Source organism: Triturus cristatus, chromosome 4_1 (genome assembly GCF_964204655.1).
Source record: "Triturus cristatus chromosome 4_1, aTriCri1.1, whole genome shotgun sequence".
Taxonomy (NCBI): Eukaryota; Metazoa; Chordata; class Amphibia; order Caudata; family Salamandridae; genus Triturus; species Triturus cristatus.
Genome location: NC_140585.1, coordinates 522404060 through 522425621, shown reverse-complemented (window position 1 = coordinate 522425621; position 21562 = coordinate 522404060). Strand labels below are relative to the sequence as shown.

Below are 21562 nucleotides of genomic sequence, written 5' to 3'. Positions count from 1 at the left end.
TTAATGGCACGACAGGTACCAGTTTTCCTGCAGCATTTCAATCTAAATATTTTACTTTGGTTCACTTGCAAATCAAGGTCCGACATGTAACCAACAAAATCACTGAGTACAGACTGCATCGCAAGGGGGGTACGGGACAATATAACAGCATCATCAGTGTAGAGGAGAGCAGGCACAGGACGATGACCCACCTGAGCGAGATCTTTAGCGTGTGCGTCATAACAGTGCCTACATTGTTTAGGTAAAGCGAAAAGAGAAAAGGTGCTAAAACGCAACCCTGTCTCACCCCTCTCTCTACGCTGAAAGGATGTGTGCATTCACCTCTGATCCCGTATCTAACCCTTGCTTTCGTACCAGAGTACAAATCCCTCAAAAAGTTGATAATCGCAGGCTCTCATTCATCTGATCTTGAGCCACGTTTTTGACCATTGTTGTCTTGCGCTAGAGATTATTGTGTCTTCAGTGTTGGATTATCAATCATTATAGTGCTGAATCTACCAACATGAATTTGGATGAATAACTTTTTTTGAAACAGATCAGCAATTGTAGAAATCATCATTTGAATTAATTATACATGTGTTCACGATCTTTTGAATGTACAGCAAGTATGAAAGGGAATGAGAGAGTGTAGACATGTTTGGAGCGAGCATGGGAATTGATTCAACTATTGATCATGGCAATTGATATAAAGAACACGTTTTTTGTAGTGTTTTTAAGACAATAAAATATTTTTTTGTATATTTGTGTATCTTGGTTCCTTCAATGTATAAATTATCATATGCTGTGACAATTGTTTGAATTGCCTTAGGACTTCACATTTGCTTTATTATCCCTGCCTCATGGAACTCACATTCTATAGCAGGGGGCCCTTGCCTTCTTTGTGTTTGAATTCTCAGTACAGTCATAAAACAATGGAGGAATGGGAATTGGTTGGTACTAAATAGCGGAAAAACACAATCAATGTTAGTAGACTTAAAAACATCTTCCCTTGGGTACTGAATTACTGGCACACACTTACTTCAAATTTGATCAATAAAATACAGCTACCATCCCCAAGACACAAACACGAGTAATTGTTTTGGATCTGAGTATATCATGAAAAACCATGTTGGAGTTATTGCTTTTAAATGCAATTATTATACATAATTGTTGAAAGGGATACAACCCTTTCTGGATAATAGGAGGGAGTGGCTATTGTTATGATAATGAGAAGATCAATGCTGAATTACTGCAACATAATGATCATATGAAATTGGCAAATGCTGTTACACCGGTTATAAACCCACAACGTGAAGTGAAGCAAGATGGCAATAGTTTTACGATTCTAGCATATTTCATCGATGTTGTGAAGAATACATTAGTTGCCTCTGTCTGCAATGGTTACTTCTAATGAAAGTATTGTTATGCACGTTGCATAAGGGAAAATATGGTTATTTATTTACACATTTCATATATAATATCGATAACTAGTGTTGTCTGAGGTTTCCTGTCTCTTAGGCCCTCATCACAAGTGGACCGTGTGAGAAGTTGGCCTGGTATATGCTGTCCACTAGTTATAGTGGGCACCTTATACCAGTCCAAACGACCCTTATTGATGATTAGGTTAAAGACAACCTTTATTGAAAACTATCCTAGTGGTAGCTATGGAGAACAGCCTTCGGGCTACGTCTCGAAGGAATGTAGAGCAGCTTGGTTTACCAGATTATAACCTCTTGAATGACCAAATGAAAGGAGAACCGCACAAGGTATATATAAAATATATGTATTTATGTTTAAACACTCTCTCCTAACCTCTTTATGAGATTAGAGAACAAGACACACAATATTTATAAACTAGAACAACAGTAAATAGCACAATACACAGTGGGCCCCAGGGGGAAACCAAACCATATATTAAGAAAGTGGTATACAACCACGACTTGACTAGATACAGTGCCTAGAGCACGTAGAATCGCTGGGACCCCAAGGAACCACCCAAGGTAGTGACACAGGGGACCCACGGGGGACGTGTGCAGTGTGAGAACACAGCTGCGAGCAATCCTATGGGAAAGTCACGGTGGGAATTTTAAAGCTTAAGGACACTTAGGAGAGGACTTTGAGCAAACCCTTTCAAACTTAGAAGGTTCTAAGGCCAGCACCCACGTGAGCACCAGAGTACTCGTGTTACCTCACACTGGGAATCTGGGTGCATAGGTGTCAAATAATAATAATAATATTAATACTGGAGTTTGTATAGCGCAAACAGCTACCTCAATAACAGAGGTGTCCCGGCGCTCTAGTAGCAAGTAACGCATGCAGAGAAGTTTGGTTACTGGGGCCAGACCTAGTCATTGCTACAAAGCCATGTCTTCAACGCTTTTCTAAAACAGGTCTCTGTGTTAGCTTGGCAGAGGTACCCAGGCAGGGCATTCCACATTTTGGCTGTTCTTGCTGAGAATGCCCTACCACCCAGAAGGGCTTTTGCAAAGCGGGAAACACAGAGCAGATTCTGAGAATTTGACCTCAGAGCTCGATTTTGCTTATAGCAGCAGAGTCTTTGTTTAAGGTAGCTGGGATATTTTCCCTTAAGAGCCGGATAGGCCAGAGTCAAGGCCTTGAATTCTATTCTTTTAGCTACTGGAGCCAGTGTAGCTCCTGTAGGTGCGGAGAGACATGATGCCGAGAGGGAATACGTCTAATCAGTTTCGCAGCCGCATTCTGCACCATCTGCAGTAGTCTAATCGAATATTTAGGCAGGCCGAGATATAAGCCGTTTGCGTAGTCCAGCCTGGATGTTACAGTGGCATGGACAACGGATTTGCGACAGTCTTCTGGCAACAGATGTAGAAATTTACGGAGTTTTTTTAATTTGCTAAAACACGTAGTGGAGACCTGTTGGATTTGGGCCGAGAAAGAGAGGTCAGCCTCCCACCTCACCCCTAGATTTTTGATACTAGAGCAGGGGGAAGGCGGAGGGCCCATTGGTGTCGGGAATCTTCATTGTTCTCAATGGCGTGATGCTGCAAAGTGCAGCTGCTGTGAAGAGGAAAAGTGTCCGGTTTGATCCAAGCCTGGATCGGAGCTGAGAAGAACCTGAAAGCAGAGGGGACAGAGTCCGGGTCACTTCAGGGTGACCAGGGGCGCGGTAGACCAATGCCCACCAATGTCGGGTGTTTCAGGTGCGAAAAGGTGAAGTTTGACTCCACTGCCACGGGGACCAGGAGACGTCGACAATGACCAAAGTCCACAGGCGAGCTGTCCTATGAAGGGTGTTGAGTGCTGGGGTGTCAGTGTCTGGATTAGAGACCAACAAGCCTTGGCAACGGCAACCCAAGTGGTTAGAGTAAAGATACTTTGGTGTGGACTAGCATGGTCCTGGGGACTCCCCAAGCTATGGAGAGTCAGGGCAAGTCTGGAGCAACCAGGTAAGACCACTGAAAGTTAAAGTACCCTTCTCAGGGACCCACAAGTCGACGGACAAGGGATCGCGAAGGGACCTCAAGAGGAATCAGTAAATACCAGCCCACGGGACACTCGTGGAGTGTAGGCCAGTAATATTCAGTGAAATCACTGCTTGGGGTCTGGACTACAAGTAGCTCAAAGCACAGCCTCATGGATTTCCAAAAAGCAATGCAAATGTGCATGGTGTCCAGGGGTTCAGATTGCACGGTCCCCACGAGGGCTTTGGATCTCAGGTTTGCTGAGAGCATGGATCGGCCTCGAGGAAGCTTGGAAACCCACCTCCTGTGTTGCAATATCTTCGTAGTCCTTCAGGAGCTGCGTAGTTGCAAACCGGACAGATGTGTCTTTGGTGCCTGCCTTGCAGGGGAGTAACTCCTTTACTCCAAGGGAGATTCTTCGGTCATCAAATGTTGTGTAGATAGTTGAAGTTCTGGGATTATGTAGCAGAGTTTCGTCCAGATAAATCTAAAGTCCTGTAGTCAGGGGTTCCTACTTTATACCCAAGGAAGGGGTGGGACAAACTCTGGGTACCCACCTATGGGAGGGTCAGGACAGAGGGGGTTGCTACACCCATGTCCTTTGTCCAGTTTCACGCCAGAGCAGGGGCTGAAAGCCCCTGCAACCGGTTTGAGCTGGACTATGCACAGGGACACCAAATGTGCCCCCAGTGCAGACATCAAAGCACTCTTGGAGTGCACCCACCCAGCTCCAATACACTAAAGCCTATCTGGGAGGTGGTCACACCTCCCTGTGACAGGAAACCTATTGTCCAGCCATCCCCTGCTAGAGTTTCGTTCAGCAGCAGGAGGGCAGACTCGTGTCTGTGGCTGGCAGCATCCAATTTGTGATGCCAGGGCTTGCACAGCTGGTACCGGGTGTACCGGTGCTGTCATATTTCTCCCTCTAGTAGGGTGGAATCATACCTCCAACACCAGTTACTGGTGTGGGAGGTATGATTCCAAGGTGTTTGACACCAATCACGGCATGTTTCCATGCAGCCGTTTTAAAGTTAGCATTTACCGCAAGGTTATAATGCACTTAAGAGTATATGGTAGGCTGCATCACAAACAACCCCGGAATAGAGGTTCCGAAATCTGCAGAGGGGCTCTGCTCATGCATGGGCACCCTCTCACATAAAACCCAGCACCCTGCCTTCAGGATTGATAAGGCCTGCCATAGGGGTGACTGATAGGTTTATATGTGCAGTGATATGGATAGATATAGTGAACCTATATCTAAGTAAGGGGTGCCTACACCACCTTACACAGGCTGCTGTAGCAGACCTGTTGTGTCAATTAGAATGGTCTACCAGGGGTGGCGTAATACATTCTGCAGCCCCTGAGAGGCCTCTGGGGTACCTATGCCCTGGGTATATATTATACCATATACTAGGGACTTATAAGGGTACCCCAGAATCCAGCAAAAACCAAAGGAAATGATGGACGGAGAGTTGAACATTGCAAGCACTCACCCCCAGTCAACTGATCTGGGTTTAATCCATCACCGTTCTTTAGCCCACTCTGCCACCCCAGTTCAGACATGGCCATATGCAAATCAGTCTGACCCTGTGCCTCATGGGAACAGTCCAGCCCGAACTGCCAAGCCATGTCTTCCCTGGACCGGAAACAAGCTTCCTAGGACCGGTTTCTGGCATTCCAGCCGTCTTCAGCCAGGCTTGCTTGAATCCAGTGGCAAAGTGAGCAAGGGACTCACGTCTGAGCATACCCTGCCAACTTATGGCGAACAAAGCAAATACCAAAGGAATTGATGGACGGAGTGTTGAACATTGCAAGCACTCACCCCCAGTCAACTGATCTGGGTTTAATCCATCACCGTTCTTTAGCCCACTCTGCCACCCCAGTTCAGACATGGCCATATGCAAATCAGTCTGACCCTGTGCTTCATGGGAACCGCCCAGCCCGAACTGCCAAGCCATGCCTTCCCTGGACCGGAAACAAGCTTCCTAGGACCGGTTTCAGGCATTTCAGCCGTCTTCAGCCAGGCTTGCTTAAATCCAGTGGCAAAGTGAGCAAGGGACTCACGTCTGAGCATACCCTGCCATACATGCTGTCTCCCCCTAACCTGGCTACAGAGGAGCGAGCCTCATTTGCGATGGTGAGGCGTAGGGCTGTGGAGGTCTGGGACCTGCAGCTTCCTATGGAAGCAGTCAAGATTATCGTCTTGACGGAAGTCCTGCAGCCTTGTGTATCGTCCTCAGAACCCTTGCTGCCGTTCATCAAACCCTTGACAGATGTTCTACTGGGCACCTGGTCCAATCTGAAGTGTACCTAAAGTACCTGCAATCAACTTAGAAAGAAAGCAGCTACACTGGATCCTGATTAGCAGGATCCCAGCCAGACTAAGTCGAAAAACAGTGGCACATCAGTAAAAAGTGGGGGTAACTATAAGAAGCAGATCCTACTCTCCTACAGCCCGGAAATAAGGGAAGTACTCCTCCAACCCCCACCCCCGAGTAACTGGAAAAAACAGGTGTGGGGATAGGCTAGGTAATTAAGAGTTGGAGCCTAATCCCTTATTGGATTACTGGAAAATCAGAAATAACATGCCCAATTCTCCAGTATATCCTAATTTCTTCCCATTTTTTTCACAAGGCTTTCAGCAAGTCTTCTTCATCCTTTGGTCTGTTTTTATGTAATTCACATTTTTCTTCTACTGCATACAGCATGGGGAACTGTGTCAGCTCGCTACCACCATTAGCCAATTTCACTATGAGGGACAGTATTCTTCTGTTTCACAAGGAGGACATCCGCAAACAAAGTAGTTCCCATATGCAAGAGGATATTATGTGTACCTTTTGAGACCCCAAAAATATTTGTTTTGCTTTTTGCCTTTTATTTTAATAGGGACCCAGCAGCTCTCCCAAAAATGAAATTTTACTAAAACTTGATGAAACAAAACAAGCATTGGAAAAGCCAAAATGCTGGCAACCAACACCAGACGTATTGGCTTTGATAATGCTTATTTATATTGCTAGCTAAAATTGCGCTCATAAAAGATGTGGTGAGCTTGATGGGTGTTGGAAATTTGCCCTTTCTACAGAGTCACCCTGCATTTTTTTACTTTTTGCTGAACCATATTTTTGATGGATATAGAACTGTGCAATTTAACCTCGCTAACTAGTAGCAAAAATGCTCCTCCTTTCCAGGGAAGAGGTGTGGCGCCGCGGCCAGGGCAACTGACTCCGGAATCTGGGGATCATGGTTCAGTCCCCGGCGCCGGCGGCAGATTAGCCCAGCACCATGTGACTCTGGGCAATAGCTTGCTTAATCTTCCCGACGGCCCACAGCACCTAGAGACCCTTACGGGTGATTGTTCGTGCTTTACAAATGTGGATTATTATTTCCACATGGTAAAATTGGTATACTCCTGATTGGCATATTTAACTTACCTATAAGACCCCGCAATATAGTACCAAGGCGTACCCAAGGCCTGTAACTTAAATGTCACAAGTGCACCGCAACACCCATTGTGCCATCCACTACAGCAACAATATAAACATGACTGCTGGCCTGCCACCAGAAGCCTGGCGATACAGGTTTAAACTGCAAATTCGACCTGTCAAAATAACTCCATTTGACAAGCCTAACCCCTTCTTTTAAATATGTATAAGTCACCTCTAAGTAGGCCAATCGCCCATAAGGCAGAGTTCATGGTATTTAAAAGTAGAATATCTAAAAATGTTATGTTAACGTCTTTCAGTGACTAACACCTCAAAACTATTTTCACTCTAGCAAATCTGGCTTCTCCATAGGAAAACAGTGGGATGCACTATTAAACACTTAATACTGTATCTCAGGAATGGGACTAGCTAGAAAAATAACTATGCAAATATTTTTAAGACGTTACGGAAAAGTCAATTTTTGAAAGTTATGTTTGTTCAGCTTGCAGTTCCTGGAAACTAAATCTACATTTTAGACTCCAACTTCTGTCAGCATTTAAATTGTCCTAAATGAGTTGTGAAATTGCTCCTACAGAGAAAATAGTAGGCTGACCCAAATGGACAGAAATAACCCATCTGAATCTGACAGAATATGCAGGGGAGGCTGGGAGGATCCTTTTTGACATTAAAGTTTTGGGTCCCGCTTGAATAACACATCCTGCATGACAAGTCTGCTGGTGTTTTTCATATATTTTACATTCAAAGAGGCCTCCCCTGTCACAGGCAAATGTTAGCCGACACTTGGAGCAGGGCCCTTCTTTTGTTCCCCCAGTCAGTCAAGCCCCAATTACTGTGGGCCTCTTTTTGACATAACAGTATCACAGACTGCTTGACAGGTCTACTAGGTTTCCATGTAACATTTAGGGTGCACTTCACAGGGTGAAGCCAGGATGCCAAAACAATTCTTGTGAATCCCATGTTTGGTTGCTGACAACTCAGCTTTGTCCTACCAGACTTCTGTTTCAGAGGTTGTTGTGGGTAAAGTGGATGCATCAAACTGAAGTTTGATGTTAAATGTGGGAGGACACTAGGATTACTATAGTACTCACTCCACGCACACCTGCAGCCCTCAAGGCTCATGTTTAGTGTGGCCCAAGACTTCAACAATCTTGAAAATGCTCACAGTGAGTAGGGTTAGCCCCAGAACCTTCACTAATTGGTTAGAGTGTCCTGACGGGTCATTCCCACCCACTAACTCATTCTAGGTATAAACGTAGCATCTCCTGGCACCTACTTCAAAACACTCCTGAACCTGTGGTAGGTCAGAAGAGTACTGACCCAGATTTCTGAGACCTGAGAAGAACTTAGAAAACTGGACCTGCTCTCCCCCTTGTACCAAGGACAAAGAAGTGGGCACAAAGGGGCATAATGCTGACCTCCAGTTCAGGATACAGGGGCACAACAAGCTGAAAAGCGGCCTTTTCGTGCAGCTGTCCAACTGACCAGTGGCAATCGGACCTGAACATGACCCTGCTGGATGCCCCCTCTCTGACTAATTGTGAGTCTCTTAATGCCTCCCCTGAGATCCTAAAGGACAATAGAAGTATACTCCTGTGGTAGATTGGGACTTAAAGGACTTAACCTCTTGAGTGCCCATGACGAGATGGTCTCGTCATGGGCCGCGGTTGCGCTGTGCCCATGACGAGACTATCTCGTCATGAACCCAGCCCGCTAATGAAAGGGCCGGCACAGGGCGGGGAAAGGGCGGGGCACTCAAGGGGTTAAGTCAGAAGGTAAAATCTTTGGCCAGGACATACCATGTTAGTGCTCCATTGTGGTCAGTGTCAAATTGCGCCTAGGTCCTGTTCTATCCTGACAATTTATTAAATATCACTGGCACTTAGTGCTTCTTTGTGCTAGTCCCACTTAAAATGTAAAAAGCTCATATCTCCGATTCTCCTTATTGGAGTTTTGAAATTGTGGCGTCATTTTGTTTATTCATTTGTACCCTATTTTCATAATTCATGTTGAGTTTTTTTATTGTTTTGCAATATGACTCTTTTACCGTTTTAGTACTGCATAAATACTTGACACATTGCCTCTAAGTTAAACCTGTCTGCTTTGGGCCATAGCTACCAGGGGGTTGAGCTCAGGTTTATTTAGTGACTTTAGTGGTTCAACCTGGCTAGGATTGTTCTTAAAATGGGTGTCAGAGAATCGGCTTAAGGGAATAAAATGAGGAGCTTTCGTTGGGGAAACTAACACCTTTTACTGAAAGTCCTTAGCTATCCCAGGGTTTGAGTGCTATATAAAAAAGATTTTATGAGAAATGTGATGAAAATAACTCTGTTCCAGCGAAAATATACAATACCTCAGGTTTCCTTTGCAGGCTAACTTTAAGCAAAGCAGTCCCGATGTACTAGACTTATTCAGAGGGGACGTAGCCAAGCTCTTAGACCAAACTGCTACTTTTAGTTGATATTGAACAGACTGACTCAAGGTTGGGCCCTATCTAAATGGCAGAGATGAGTGACACGGTGACAGAAATGCTGCACTGATTTACTCACAGTTGTTTAGAAGCATTAGCTCCAAATTCTCATCATATTTTTATTTAGACATTTTCACTAATCAGACAGCAGCTCTTTGGCGTTTTACCAGTATCACATTGGCTAGTAGGAGAGGTGTTGCAACAGGTGAATGAACATCTTCCTAGCTCCTTCTAGCCTCTCCGTTGCAAATCCATTGTAGGAAGCAGCCTTTGCCATTTCAGTGAAAATGGCCCCTGAGGAGGATGGGCGAAGGCGGTAGATGGGAGCTGCTCTGTTTCCCATAGAAGTAGAATGGAGGAAGCAGTAAAAGACCAGTTTCTGTTTGCAGTCCTTGTGCAATAAGAATTATTCCCCTTATCTGGGTGAAAAGTTGTCAATGTTGAACTCTTTCATCAAAGACTTTATCGCTTCCGAACTCTGTGAGCCTCTGTGGTTTTTTTAGAATGTCTCATGTTGATTTTATTTGAGTGTTTTGCTCACACTTATGTATATGTTTCATAGCTGTTTTGGAGGTATCATTCGCCTATGAGCAAGCATGGTGTGCAGAGCCAGTGCACATCATATCAAACTATATTACAGTATTTATATATCATGTAATGCTCTTGACAAGCCCAGGAAGTGCCCCTATTTGCATGGTGCTCCTAGCGCCCTTTCAAAGTGCATGGTTGATAGGGTGATGGGTATCTTTTGGTCTTTTCTGGAGCTGTTGGTAGTGGCAGCTGGTAGGGAACAGTGGCCACTCGCGACAGTCTGTGTTGCTAACGCTGCTTCCATCACGCTACAGGAGTAGCCCCTAACAATCTACCCCGTGCTGTAGAACCTGCTGGGACTCGGAAACGGATCGCGGCGGCAGAGAAGGGTGAGGCGCTGGCCCCGGGACTGCGAGGACCAGCATTCAACAGCTCCAGCTGGTCCTCTTCCCGCGAGAGCCGCGCCCCCTCACAGCTCCACGCCCACAGCCAAGCCCTTCAACTACTCGCGGCACCCGCTTCGCGGGTGCCACTCGCGACAGTCTGTGTTGCTAACGCTGCCTCCATCACGCTACAGGAGTAGCCCCTAACAATCTACCCCGTGCTGTAGAACCTGCTGGGACGCGGAAACGGATCGCGGCGGCAGAGAAGGGTGAGGCGCTGGCCCCGGGACTGCGAGGACCAGCATTCAACAGCTCCAGCTGGTCCTCTTCCCGCGAGAGCCGCGCCCCCTCACAGCGCCACGCCCCCACAATCCACCACACTCTAAAAGCGCTCACCGGACCGCGCATCGCGGGACGCGCGCGGGTCGGAGCCCGGGGCGAAGACCGGGCAAAGAGCGGGCCGTTTGAGGCCGTTAGAGAACGTGAGAGTCCGGTCCGGCCTACCCTCCCAAGCCCTACACCAAGGACATCTAACCATAGGTATCTATCATTATTGTCGACCTGTCCCAATAACTAACAGCCGCCATACAAAATTGTTCCTGGAATCAATCTTAGGAAAATGAATACGAGATCTAGCAAGCACAAAAAACTCAAAAAAAATGGGATAGGCGAAAAATTGCTAGGCCCAATGGATGACTTTCTCGCAAAAGCTAACACCTTCATTGACCAAAGCCTAAGCCTAATCGAGGGGAGGGTTTCAACTGAACTCGCAATAGCACGCCGATCCTCAATGGGACTATTAGCAACCGCAAGATCTCCAGTCATACAGCCACCGCTACCTCAAAGGGACACGGCTGTAAATAGACCTAGCCTCCCAAACAACGTAGACCTCTCAGCCTCCCAACTCAGTGTAACCTCCACAGAAAGCGACCTAGAAAAAACCCCAATCATTTTTTCCGATACAACCACTGAAGAAGTAAGGCAAAAGAGAGGGAGGCGGGAGGGGGCCATAAAGAAAAGGAATGTTAGGAAAAAACGAAACCAAACTGAAAATACCAAACCAACTGAGCACACAGTTCTGGTTGGTGCTACAGACTTACTTGTAGTGCCCCACCACTCTGTCCCCCTAAATAACAACGTGATAGAACTACATCAGCCTTCATATGCTCTCCAAGATATCTCTACACCAGATACCCCAAGCCGTCAACAACTAGGCAAAGATAGAGAACTATCAAGACTAACTAAAGAAATAGCTTCCCTCCTAAATTCTTATATTCGCCCTCTAGAAATTAGACTAAGTAACATCGAGAGTCAACTAACAAAAATTTCTGGCTCTATCAAATCTATATCCTCCCCAGCTCTCCCAAAACTAGGCCCAAACCCCACGACTACTCATCCTACTCCTAAGCAACTTACAACCTTATCGCTTTCACACACTAAAAAGCAATCCTCATCAAAACCCCCGACAGTACCAAACACTCTTATTGCACAAAATCCAATTCCAATTCCTAAGCCCCAGATTATTCCCCCACAACCTAACCCACAACCTATACCATTAGTAAATACCCCAATCACTGGGACATCTGCCCCTAAAAACCTAGTTACAACAAACACGCATCCATCAAAAACAAAAGGACCCCTGAAAGGGACCACTGAGCAAAGACCTCCCCTAAACTTACCACCTGAGGCAAGCCCATATGTGGCAGTCTTGACGGGGGTCCCGGAACTTACAGCTGAGGGGACGGAACCAAACTGGTCACTGAAGAACAAAGTCCAGTATTGGCTGAATACAAATCGCCCGGTTCCGCCACCCTGTAAAACCAGAATAGTATCAGTCAGTAGGACCTCGTGGGTGGGCCATAGGGAAAAAACTATTCGGGGAGATTGTGTCGTAATAACTTTTGAGGACCCCACTATAGCTGAGTATATCTGCTCCTGGGAACAAAATAACACCACAGGGGGGATCGCTACAAGATCGCTGTCATATTTTTACCCAAAAAGATTCAGTGACAATAACACCTCATACGATACTGATAACATTTGGCGGAATCCTACCCCACAGCCGTGGGAGTTAGAGGTCGTTGGTCCAAAACTACCGCTACGACACAGTGACCCTTATAACCCCTGGCGACCAGTAAATCAGAATTACCAGCAAAGAGAAGTCCCATGGCAGATTATGGGTCCACAAAATAGACCTAGAAACTGGGAGCAATGGGAGAGACCATCCTACCAATCATATAGAGTTAATCACAGAGATACCATCAAAGGGCTAAATTGGTCAGGCATACCGACTATGAATCGGTTCATTGGTCTGGAAATGGTCGATTGACCAATAACTAAATCCCCGGAGCCCCCACAGACAAGTTTGGCTTCATCTATCCTCATTCCAGCCGCTGTACAAACAAAAACCACAGCTTTAGACCACACTTCCTTACATCTTCCCGTGATCTTTTGGAATGTGGCGGGTCTTCGAAACAAAATAGAGGACGGTTCTGCAGCCGAATTTCTGAAGGAGGCTCAAATCATCTGCCTTCAAGAAACCTGGTCAATGACACCCCTACACTTCGAGGGATATAGAACATTTACATCTCCTGCCCTCCCTAGTACATCAGGTAGACCTAAAGGGGGATTGGCTATCTACCTAGCAAATACAATCTCTGACATGAAGACGACTAAGGTAGACCTCCTGCCCAATTTCCAAATCCTTACGTTCAAAATAGGGAAAAAACTCTTTGTTACATTAATTAACATTTACAATAATCTAGCGGATGATAATTTTCTGAACGTTCTTTCCCTAATACAAGAAAAAATAAACGAACACGGGCACCCCAAGCAAAAAATTGAAAACGCCTACATAATTTGGGGTGGAGATTTCAATCTTCATCCCTGCCCCAATAATGACACCTGTGGAATGGTGGACGAATATGAGAATTCTTTAGCCCACTTTACCCATTCTAGCGTAGGCCCAGCCATGAACAAATTACTTGCCGATTTGGATCTGCAAATCGTAAACCCCATTCAAAAATCAAATAATAAACTAGAATACACCTACAGAGGAAGGGGCCACAAGACCACTGTTGACTACATAATAATTACAGAAGGCCTTAAAGACCAAATCAACGACTTCGAAATTCTGGAAAACAACTTGAGTGATCACTCTGCGTTAAAAATAAACTTCCAAACAAACCACCCAAGAACGCATATGGCAACCATAGCAAAAACCTTAGCACAGAACAGGATAGAATTGGGGAAAAACAACGGATACACTATAAAATGGGAAAAATTGGACCCCAATATCCTTACTAAACAGCTAGTAGATTCCACCTATAATAACATCTTGATCTGTCTCGACCCTCATGCAGAGACGAATCAAATCGTGGAAAATTACAAGATAATTATAGAGCAAGTCAGAAAACTATTAACTAAAACACCCAAACAAAACAATATAAATTCCACAGGTTGGTTTAACCAAGATTGCACTAAGGCACATACCAATTTGAAAAAAGCTCTCGGAAATCCAAACAGAGACAAAACAAATATTCAATCTCTTCGACGGGAGTATAACATCGCCAGAAAAACAAGGAAAAAAGAACTGAAACAATCCTTGTGGAAGGCCTTGCACAAAAGTGCACTCCAGAAAAACTGCCAGGCATTCTGGAAAATAGTCAAATCCCCTCTGCTAACGGACCACATTGGCCCAAAAATAGACGTGGCCATCGATGAGGATTCGTGGGTGAATCACTTTTCAAAAATGTTTAAACTAACTTCTACGAGCGAAGAACATCATCTCAATATCAATCCAGTAGCCTACCCAATTTTAATGGAGGTCGAGCTGCAGGATTTCGATACGGCGTTATCACTAAGCAAGAGTGGGAAAGCTCCAGGTCCTGACGGGGTCCCAGTTGACCTATTTAAACATCTTCCAGACCTCTGGGTACCAATACTCACCAGAGTCTGCCTAGCAACAATGAAACTTGGGTTGTTAGAATCATGGTCATCTTCAATCATAGTCCCAATCTTCAAGAAGGGGGACCGACAAGACACAAAGTGTTATCGACCAATTTCGCTCCTCGACTCCCTGGGCAAACTAGTTGGCAGAGTCCTCCTCGAAAAGCTACAGCAATGGGTAGAAGACAAAAACATCTTATCAGATTTACAGTTCGGGTTCAGGGAGGGCTTCGGAACTGTCGAACAGGCCCTAAATCTAAGTTTGTTAATATCAAAATATACCCATGCAAAACCTGGCTCCATTTATATGGTTTATGTAGATCTGTCCTCCGCATTCGACTGCGTTTCGCATGCAAGGCTCTGGTCACTGCTGAGTGAAATGGGGGTAGATCCCCCTCTTTTGGACTTTCTGAGGGAGCTATACAGCGAAGCAACGGCAAGAGTGAGGTACGGGACAAAAGGAGAACTGACATCACCATTCAGGGTAGAGCGGGGAGTGAGGCAAGGTTGCGTCCTTGCCCCCTTCCTCTTCTCCTTGTACACCAATGGCCTAGAAAAGACTATGCTGAGAGGAGGGAGAGACCTCCCAAGAGTAAAAGGTCGTTTGATCCCCGCTCTGCTCTATGCGGACGATGCAGTCATCTTAGCCCGCACCCCCACTGAACTGCAGAAATCTCTATCTAAATACGCAGACTTCATGGGCGCCCTGGACCTTCACATAAATATCAAAAAAACTTACGTTATGGTAGCTGGCGGATCAAAAAAAACATCTAAGTCCATTTTTCTGAAAGAACAAAAAATCGAAAAGACCCCACAGTATCCCTACCTAGGCATTATGATCGACGATGCCTTGAACTGGAAAGCGGCAGTCGAGGCTAGGAGACATCTCTTCAAGCGAGCAATCATGGCATTGATGAAATTCTCCAACAAATTCGGGAAAAAACCACCAGTAGAACTGCTACAGATCTATGCTGCGAAATGCCAAGCCATCGCATTATATGGTGCAGGGATCTGGGGACACACACCTACCGGCTCTATCCAAAAAGAGGAGAACTTCTTCACGAGGTTCCTTTTATCAACCCCAAAAGGCACTTCCACCTACGCCTCACATATAGAACTTGGAATCCCATATATTGAAGACTTAATAAAAATTCAACCTCTTCTGCTTTGGAGGCGAGTATGGGTATCAGAAAAAAACAGTTTGTCTAAAACCATCCTACGTGACACCATGGATCTGGACTACGCCCATAAAATATCTTGGCTCTCTTACGTAAGACATTTTTTCTCTGATCTGGGTCTAGAAAAATACTACCACACGCCAGATGAATTGAAGAAAATATCTAAAAAGGAATTGAAACTAGTTGCCTTGAGCCACCTGGAATCCCTTAGACTGGCATCACTGATTGCGAAAAAATCGGTCATCCACGCAATTATGACACAGCAGTCCCTGTATATCCAGCCCTATTTGACCCTGGAGATCACCACTTATGAAAAGATGCTCCTAACAAGGTTCAGAATGAACCTCTTCTTCAGACTAGTGTCATTTCCTGAAAAAAATAACTGGAAAACTCAGATGGAACTGTGCCCATGTGATGATCGTTCACAACAGTCCACCATGCACACATTATTGTTTTGTAAGTTCTACCATACCCATCGAAAAATCTGGCTAATCCCTTTACTAAAAAAATGGGGCCACAGACAATGCCGCCCAGCCATGCTGGCACTTCAAACTTTGGACTCCGAATGGACAGTGTATCATGTACTGAATTTCTTAAAGTGTATTATGAGGCACAGAAACAATCTGTAATATAGTGAATTAATTTCCGTATTACCTAAACTACATGCACTTTTTTTTTTTTTTAACTGTATATTTAATCACATTTTTAAGCAAATTTTACTATGAATATGTGTATGTCATGACATCTTTTATGGTTTTACAACGTCAAAAACCGAATAAAGATTATTATTATTATTATTATTAACAGTGGCAGAGGGATGGGTGGAGGTAGAAAAAAGGAAGAAAAAAAAGACTTACCTGCTGGTCATCAGCCACCACCTCTCCTCCGTCCTCCCTGTTTTCCTGGCGTCCAGCAGCGCCCAGGATCCCAGACTCCCCTAGCCAATCACAACGCAGTTTTCATCAGCATGACAGCAGCGTCATGATTGGTCTGAGCGGCCTGGTCTGGCACTCAAACAGGGAGTGGGAGTCTGTGCATGTTCTCCACCCAGGCTGTGCAATACTGCCGGGTGGAGAACATACTAAGTGTGCATGATGGTTTGGCCGGCCCAAGACGGCCGGCCAAACCATCATGTGCACTTATGGTGCACCAACCACTCCTTCACCCTCTGACACGAGCCCAGCCCCGGCCACCCCTCCCTAACCTGGCTCCAAACTCCATACTGAAAATAAAATTATAATAACGTTCTGTTGTTCTCATTTTATTTTTCCTTGGCACTGCTCAGAGAGCAGTGGGGCGGCGCTCCTCCGCCTTAGCAGAGGTGCCACCGCTGGCAGTTGGGTGAGGTGCGAGAGGTTTAAGACATGCCTCAAACATATTCAAGTTTAGCTCTGTTTGATACATGAGGAGGGCCTGTAGCATGGGCAGCTATCCAGTGAGTAAACCCACTCACAGTTTCAGCTCTCTGAGCCTGCCTCAGCGTTGCCATTCAATACAAAGGGTGCCTTAAGGTAAATGAAGAGTTAGTGGGAACTCTTCTTCACCACTAAGAACATGTTGTACATCTTAGCTTTACGATTCCCTACCACAGTCTCTAAAATATACATGAGTGATGCCCTGAAGGCTCATGTAAGCCAACCCTTCACTGGAAGGTGAGTGTGATCCCCCCCTCCCCCCCATGGGAGTGGTCGAGCATTCTGTATGCACTAGTAAAGGCCATGGACAATCATCATGTTACTATTTGAACTTCTTGTCACTGAAGGATTCCTCGCTGCAGTGATTTGTGTGCTCGCTTGACCTGGAAAATATTCCTCTGCAGAGTGCACGAGGCTGCTAAGATGCCGCCCTGCCTCCTTGATTGACAGCAGAAAGAAAGACAACACTGCAATTATCCACGCTGCCAGCAACGTAAATATACCATAAATCCACTTAAGCACTGTAGGATTCCAAACATAGTCGTGCTCCAATGAAGAAAACCACACACAGTGATCTTTGACCCGGTGTCCTGGGTGTACTATTTGCTCGTGAATATAAAATGAACAGCTGTTTAAGGACTGTCGCCGTTGCTGCGCCTAAATGTAGTGAATACACTTTGAGAGAAACAAAGTAGTATATTTTCTGCGTAATACATTAGAAAAACGGAGACACTGAGGGGGTACATCTAAGATAATCGAATGGACTGGTCTATTGTGTACAAGTAAAACATTGAAACGAAACAAGCAGCAAGCCCATAATGTTAACGTATTAGCAAAGTTTAGCTCGTTTGGTGTGACGTATTAAATTGTCAATGGGAGACAACACTTGCATGGGAGGGGCGGTGCGGTGCGATCCTCTATCTAGCGCAACAGTGACTTTTCATTTAACCCAGTGAAATTCAATGGTGCACAACATTATTATCAATTTGATGAAATATTGTGTCCCCTTGTGATAAAAGGGCTGGTAACGGCCCAGACGGAGCCCGGGTGCGCCAGCATCAAGGCTCGCTCGTGGTGTGCAGTGCGGGGCATGCATTCTGTTAGTTTCAGCGACACATCACGCATGTTGCATTTATTTCCACCAGCAGAATGTAAAACAGACGGTATGCTTACAATGATCCCAGCCCAGTGTGGAGTGTCTCTGACTAGGAAGGAGGAGCTGCTGCCTGTCATAAGGAAGGCCACCGCTGTGACCGAGACGCCCAGCGCCAACTGCAGCAGAGCGACCAGGAGAGGGAAACGGCAGCCGCAGCACTTGTGGGACTCTTCTTCCTGCCCCACCCTGGCTGCCCCTCTCTCCGCCTTTTTCTTCTTCTTCAACGCCTTCTCCTCATCGCTGAGCTCCGCCATCCTTCCGCCTTCCGAGAGCTGGGCTGCTTCGTTCTGGTTGTTCAGGGACGCGTTGGGGTTCTTCTTCCCGGCCATGTTGTTTGTGTGAGGCCCCCTCTAGCTGTGGCTGGCGTGGGCGGTGGTTGGCGGCGACTCACGTGCAAACGTCTTCCCCTGCCCGGAGCGGCTTCCCTCCCGGCTGCTGCTCCCTCGCAGCCCGAGCCAGCCTGAGCAAATATGGAAAACATGTGGAGCAGAACTGTCAGAGCCGCCAAAAGCCACATATAGCCCTGCGAAGAGGGGGCTTCGAGGGGGATAACGGACGGCCAACCAGCTGCGGCTCGGGCTGGGGGTGTGCGGCGTGCATGCCCAGGCGGCACGGGTAGACCCAGCACGCCAAGCATCACAGGATCGAGCGTCCCAAAATTGTTTACAAAGGTCAGCGGCTGCCACCTGTCCTGCTTGTCCACGGACAGTCCTCTTATTTCTGAAAACAAGCCACAATGTTATGCTGGCTTTCTCTTCACCATTTTCCCTTTTTCTAACACCCACAGTATGCTCTAAACATGTCCTGCCTTTTGCAAAGGTAGCGGTTATTTCCCCGACCGCCGGGTAAATATTGATTTCTTTCTGCTATTTACTTGACTGCTGGCCAAATAGCAGAAATTATTTACTATTTGGCTGGCGGGTCGGTTGTTGGCCATGCAAATAGCGGAAAATCTTTACTATTTACCCGGCTGCTGTTTAAATAGTAGAGATTCTGCACTGTCTGACTGATAGTCGTACAAATAGCTGGAAAACTTAAATATTTACCCAGATGCTGACTAGAGAGTAGAGATTTTGCGCTGTCCGGCTGGCAGCCGTGCAAATAACAGAAAAGCCTTACTATTTACCCAGCTGCTCGATAAATAGTAGAGATTCTGCACTGTGTGGTTGGTGCCCGTACAAATAGCAGAAAACATCACTATTTACCTGGCCATGGGTGAAATAGAAGAGAGTCTGCCCTGTTTGGCCCACTGCTGTGCAAATATCAGAAAAATGTGAATATTTACCCGTTTGCTGACTGAATAGTAGAGATTCTGTGCTGTTCGACTAGCAGCGGTGCAAATAGCGGTGCAAATAGCAGAAAAGCCTCACTATTTACTCGGGTACTGGCTAAACAGTACAGATTCTGCACTGTTTGGCCACCAGCTATGCAAGTAGCAGAAAAACATCACTATTTAGCCAGTCGCTGTCTATATAGTAGAGATTCTGCAGTGTTTGGCTGGCAGTTTTTGGAAAACATCTTCCACCATGAGGCTTCCAACATTTTGTCCCTTCTCTTTTGCAAATTAGTTACTACCCCAAAATTTGTGACAGTAATTGCAGTCACAAACTAGCAATAAATTCCTTTCCGAATTGGAAAGGGAAGGAGGCAATCCCTTGCATGAACCCTCCTATTTGCAATCCAGAAAGAATTGCAAAACTCCTCTTACTATTCCAAACAAATTTCCAACTCATAAAAAGGTTTTATTGCATAATGATAAGTATTTTTAGGATCGCAAACCATGCCATTTTGGAACATGAGGCCCCTAGTGCTAAAACTGACTTAGATTCAGGCACTAACTTATAGGTCTAAAGCAGTGGCGTAGCAAAGGGGGGGGCAGGGCGGTCTGCCCCTGGCAACACTAGTTTTGGGGGCAGCAGCAGCTCCACCCATACCCCTCCCACCCTGCTCTTTCATGCGTTTGCCACGGGGCGGTATACGCAGAGTTCATCGCCAGCACCACCCCTGCTCTTCAGCGCGGTCGTGGGCAGCAAAGGCAGGGACCGCCACGGGCGACAGAGTGCCTAGCTACGCCACTGGTCTAAAGCTCCCAAATGTTTGAATGTTTCCAAGTTATTTTGACAGACATGGCACAGAAAGCCGCTCCATCAAACCATGACACGACATAGTGACTTGGGAGGCCCTTTATGGAGCTGTCTTGTGCTCCACAAATGCTTCTACTCCTTTCCATTACCTGCAGATGTAACTAATAATAAAGATGATTAGAACTTATTGGATTGCCAAAAGACTCCATGTTATGAGAACACGTCTTTTTCTGCAGCAAATTGGTGCAGTCTGGAATTATTAATCCTGGTTCAGGTCAATTAAACAAATCAGACTAAAATACCTAAAAACAATGATTTGTAAATGCAAAAAACAGAAATTGAAATGTTGTATCCCAGTAACATAGGGCCATCTAAAATGTTGATTCATTTGATCAAAATAGAAGCATTTCATAGGGCCCCTGATGAAGTGACCAACACAGTATAATTGAGAGGCTTTATTTGAATCTCATGACAGAAGTAAGAATAAATATGGGCCTGATTTAGAGTTTTGAGAACAGACTTAAAGCTCCCTCCCCTTTTCCACCTGCTACTAAAATTATGCAAGGCAAGAAGGTCCAAGTCTAGAATAAAATGAATAGTGATGAACTGACCAATCTTTTAAACAGGTCACAGCCCTTAGTTACTAATAACATAGATTAAGAGCTGATAACCACGCTGAATGGATCAGAGTGCCAGTTGCAAAACTGTCTCTCCCTAAAACCGTTAAAAGCCATAGAAGCAGGCCTTCAGCTCCCTGGTTCTCACCCAAACTTAGAGAAGTAAAACAGAAATGCAGAAGACAGGAGACAGTATGGAGGAAGAAATATTTCTCTGAAGAAAAGATTAGATATAACCAGTACATTCAGGAATATAAGAAACTGATTATGAATGAAAAAACTAGGGCTCTTCTCTGCGAAAATTTTCTCTGCTAGAAACTCGGTGGAAGAACTGTTAAAAACTGTTCAGGTTCTCTCCTCTCCAATTACCAACTGTACATTGTCCTGTCAATCAGGCTGTGATAAATTGGCATATTTAAAAAAAATAAAATAAGTGGAGGTGATGCACAGAGAACTGAAATCCAGTCTTGTGGCCACAAGCCAGGACCTGGAAACTAACGGGACAGGTCCCAACGGCATCCTCTTCGGAAATTTGCCTCCTCTCACCGTGGAAGGAGTAGTGGACCTCATTAGATAAACTAAATCAAGAGCCCCTTACATAACATAGCAGAGACGGTAGCCTCGCGGTTAACTTCACTCCTGAATTCCATTATTAGACCAGTCCATTTCCCTTTTGAATGGAAAAAGTCCTCTATCCTCTTGCTGCTGAAGAGGCCTACTTTGGAGGCTAATGAGGTGAAGAACTATTGACCCATATCCTGCTTCCCTTTCTCAACGAAAAATACTGGAGAAGCACTTGAACACCTCACTCTCTGAATTCTTGGAGGCAAATGAGATTGTGGACGTGGCACAATTTGGCTTTAGGCCATACCATAGCACTGATACAGCTCTGGTAGTAGCTACGGAGGAGCTAAGTAACAT

General features: G+C 45.6%; 1 protein-coding gene across 1 annotated transcript in view; it reads right to left on the bottom strand.

Moving 5' to 3' along the window:
- SSPN (sarcospan) overlaps positions 1-18473 on the bottom strand; it is a 319629-nt gene extending 301156 nt beyond the window's left edge. Inside the window, exon 1 of the mRNA XM_085652783.1 lies at positions 17958-18473. Coding sequence (XP_085508909.1) covers positions 17958-18269 — 312 coding nt within the window. The 5' untranslated portion in view covers positions 18270-18473. The remainder of the gene's footprint in view (positions 1-17957) is intronic.
- Positions 18474-21562: the final 3089 nt, after the last annotated feature.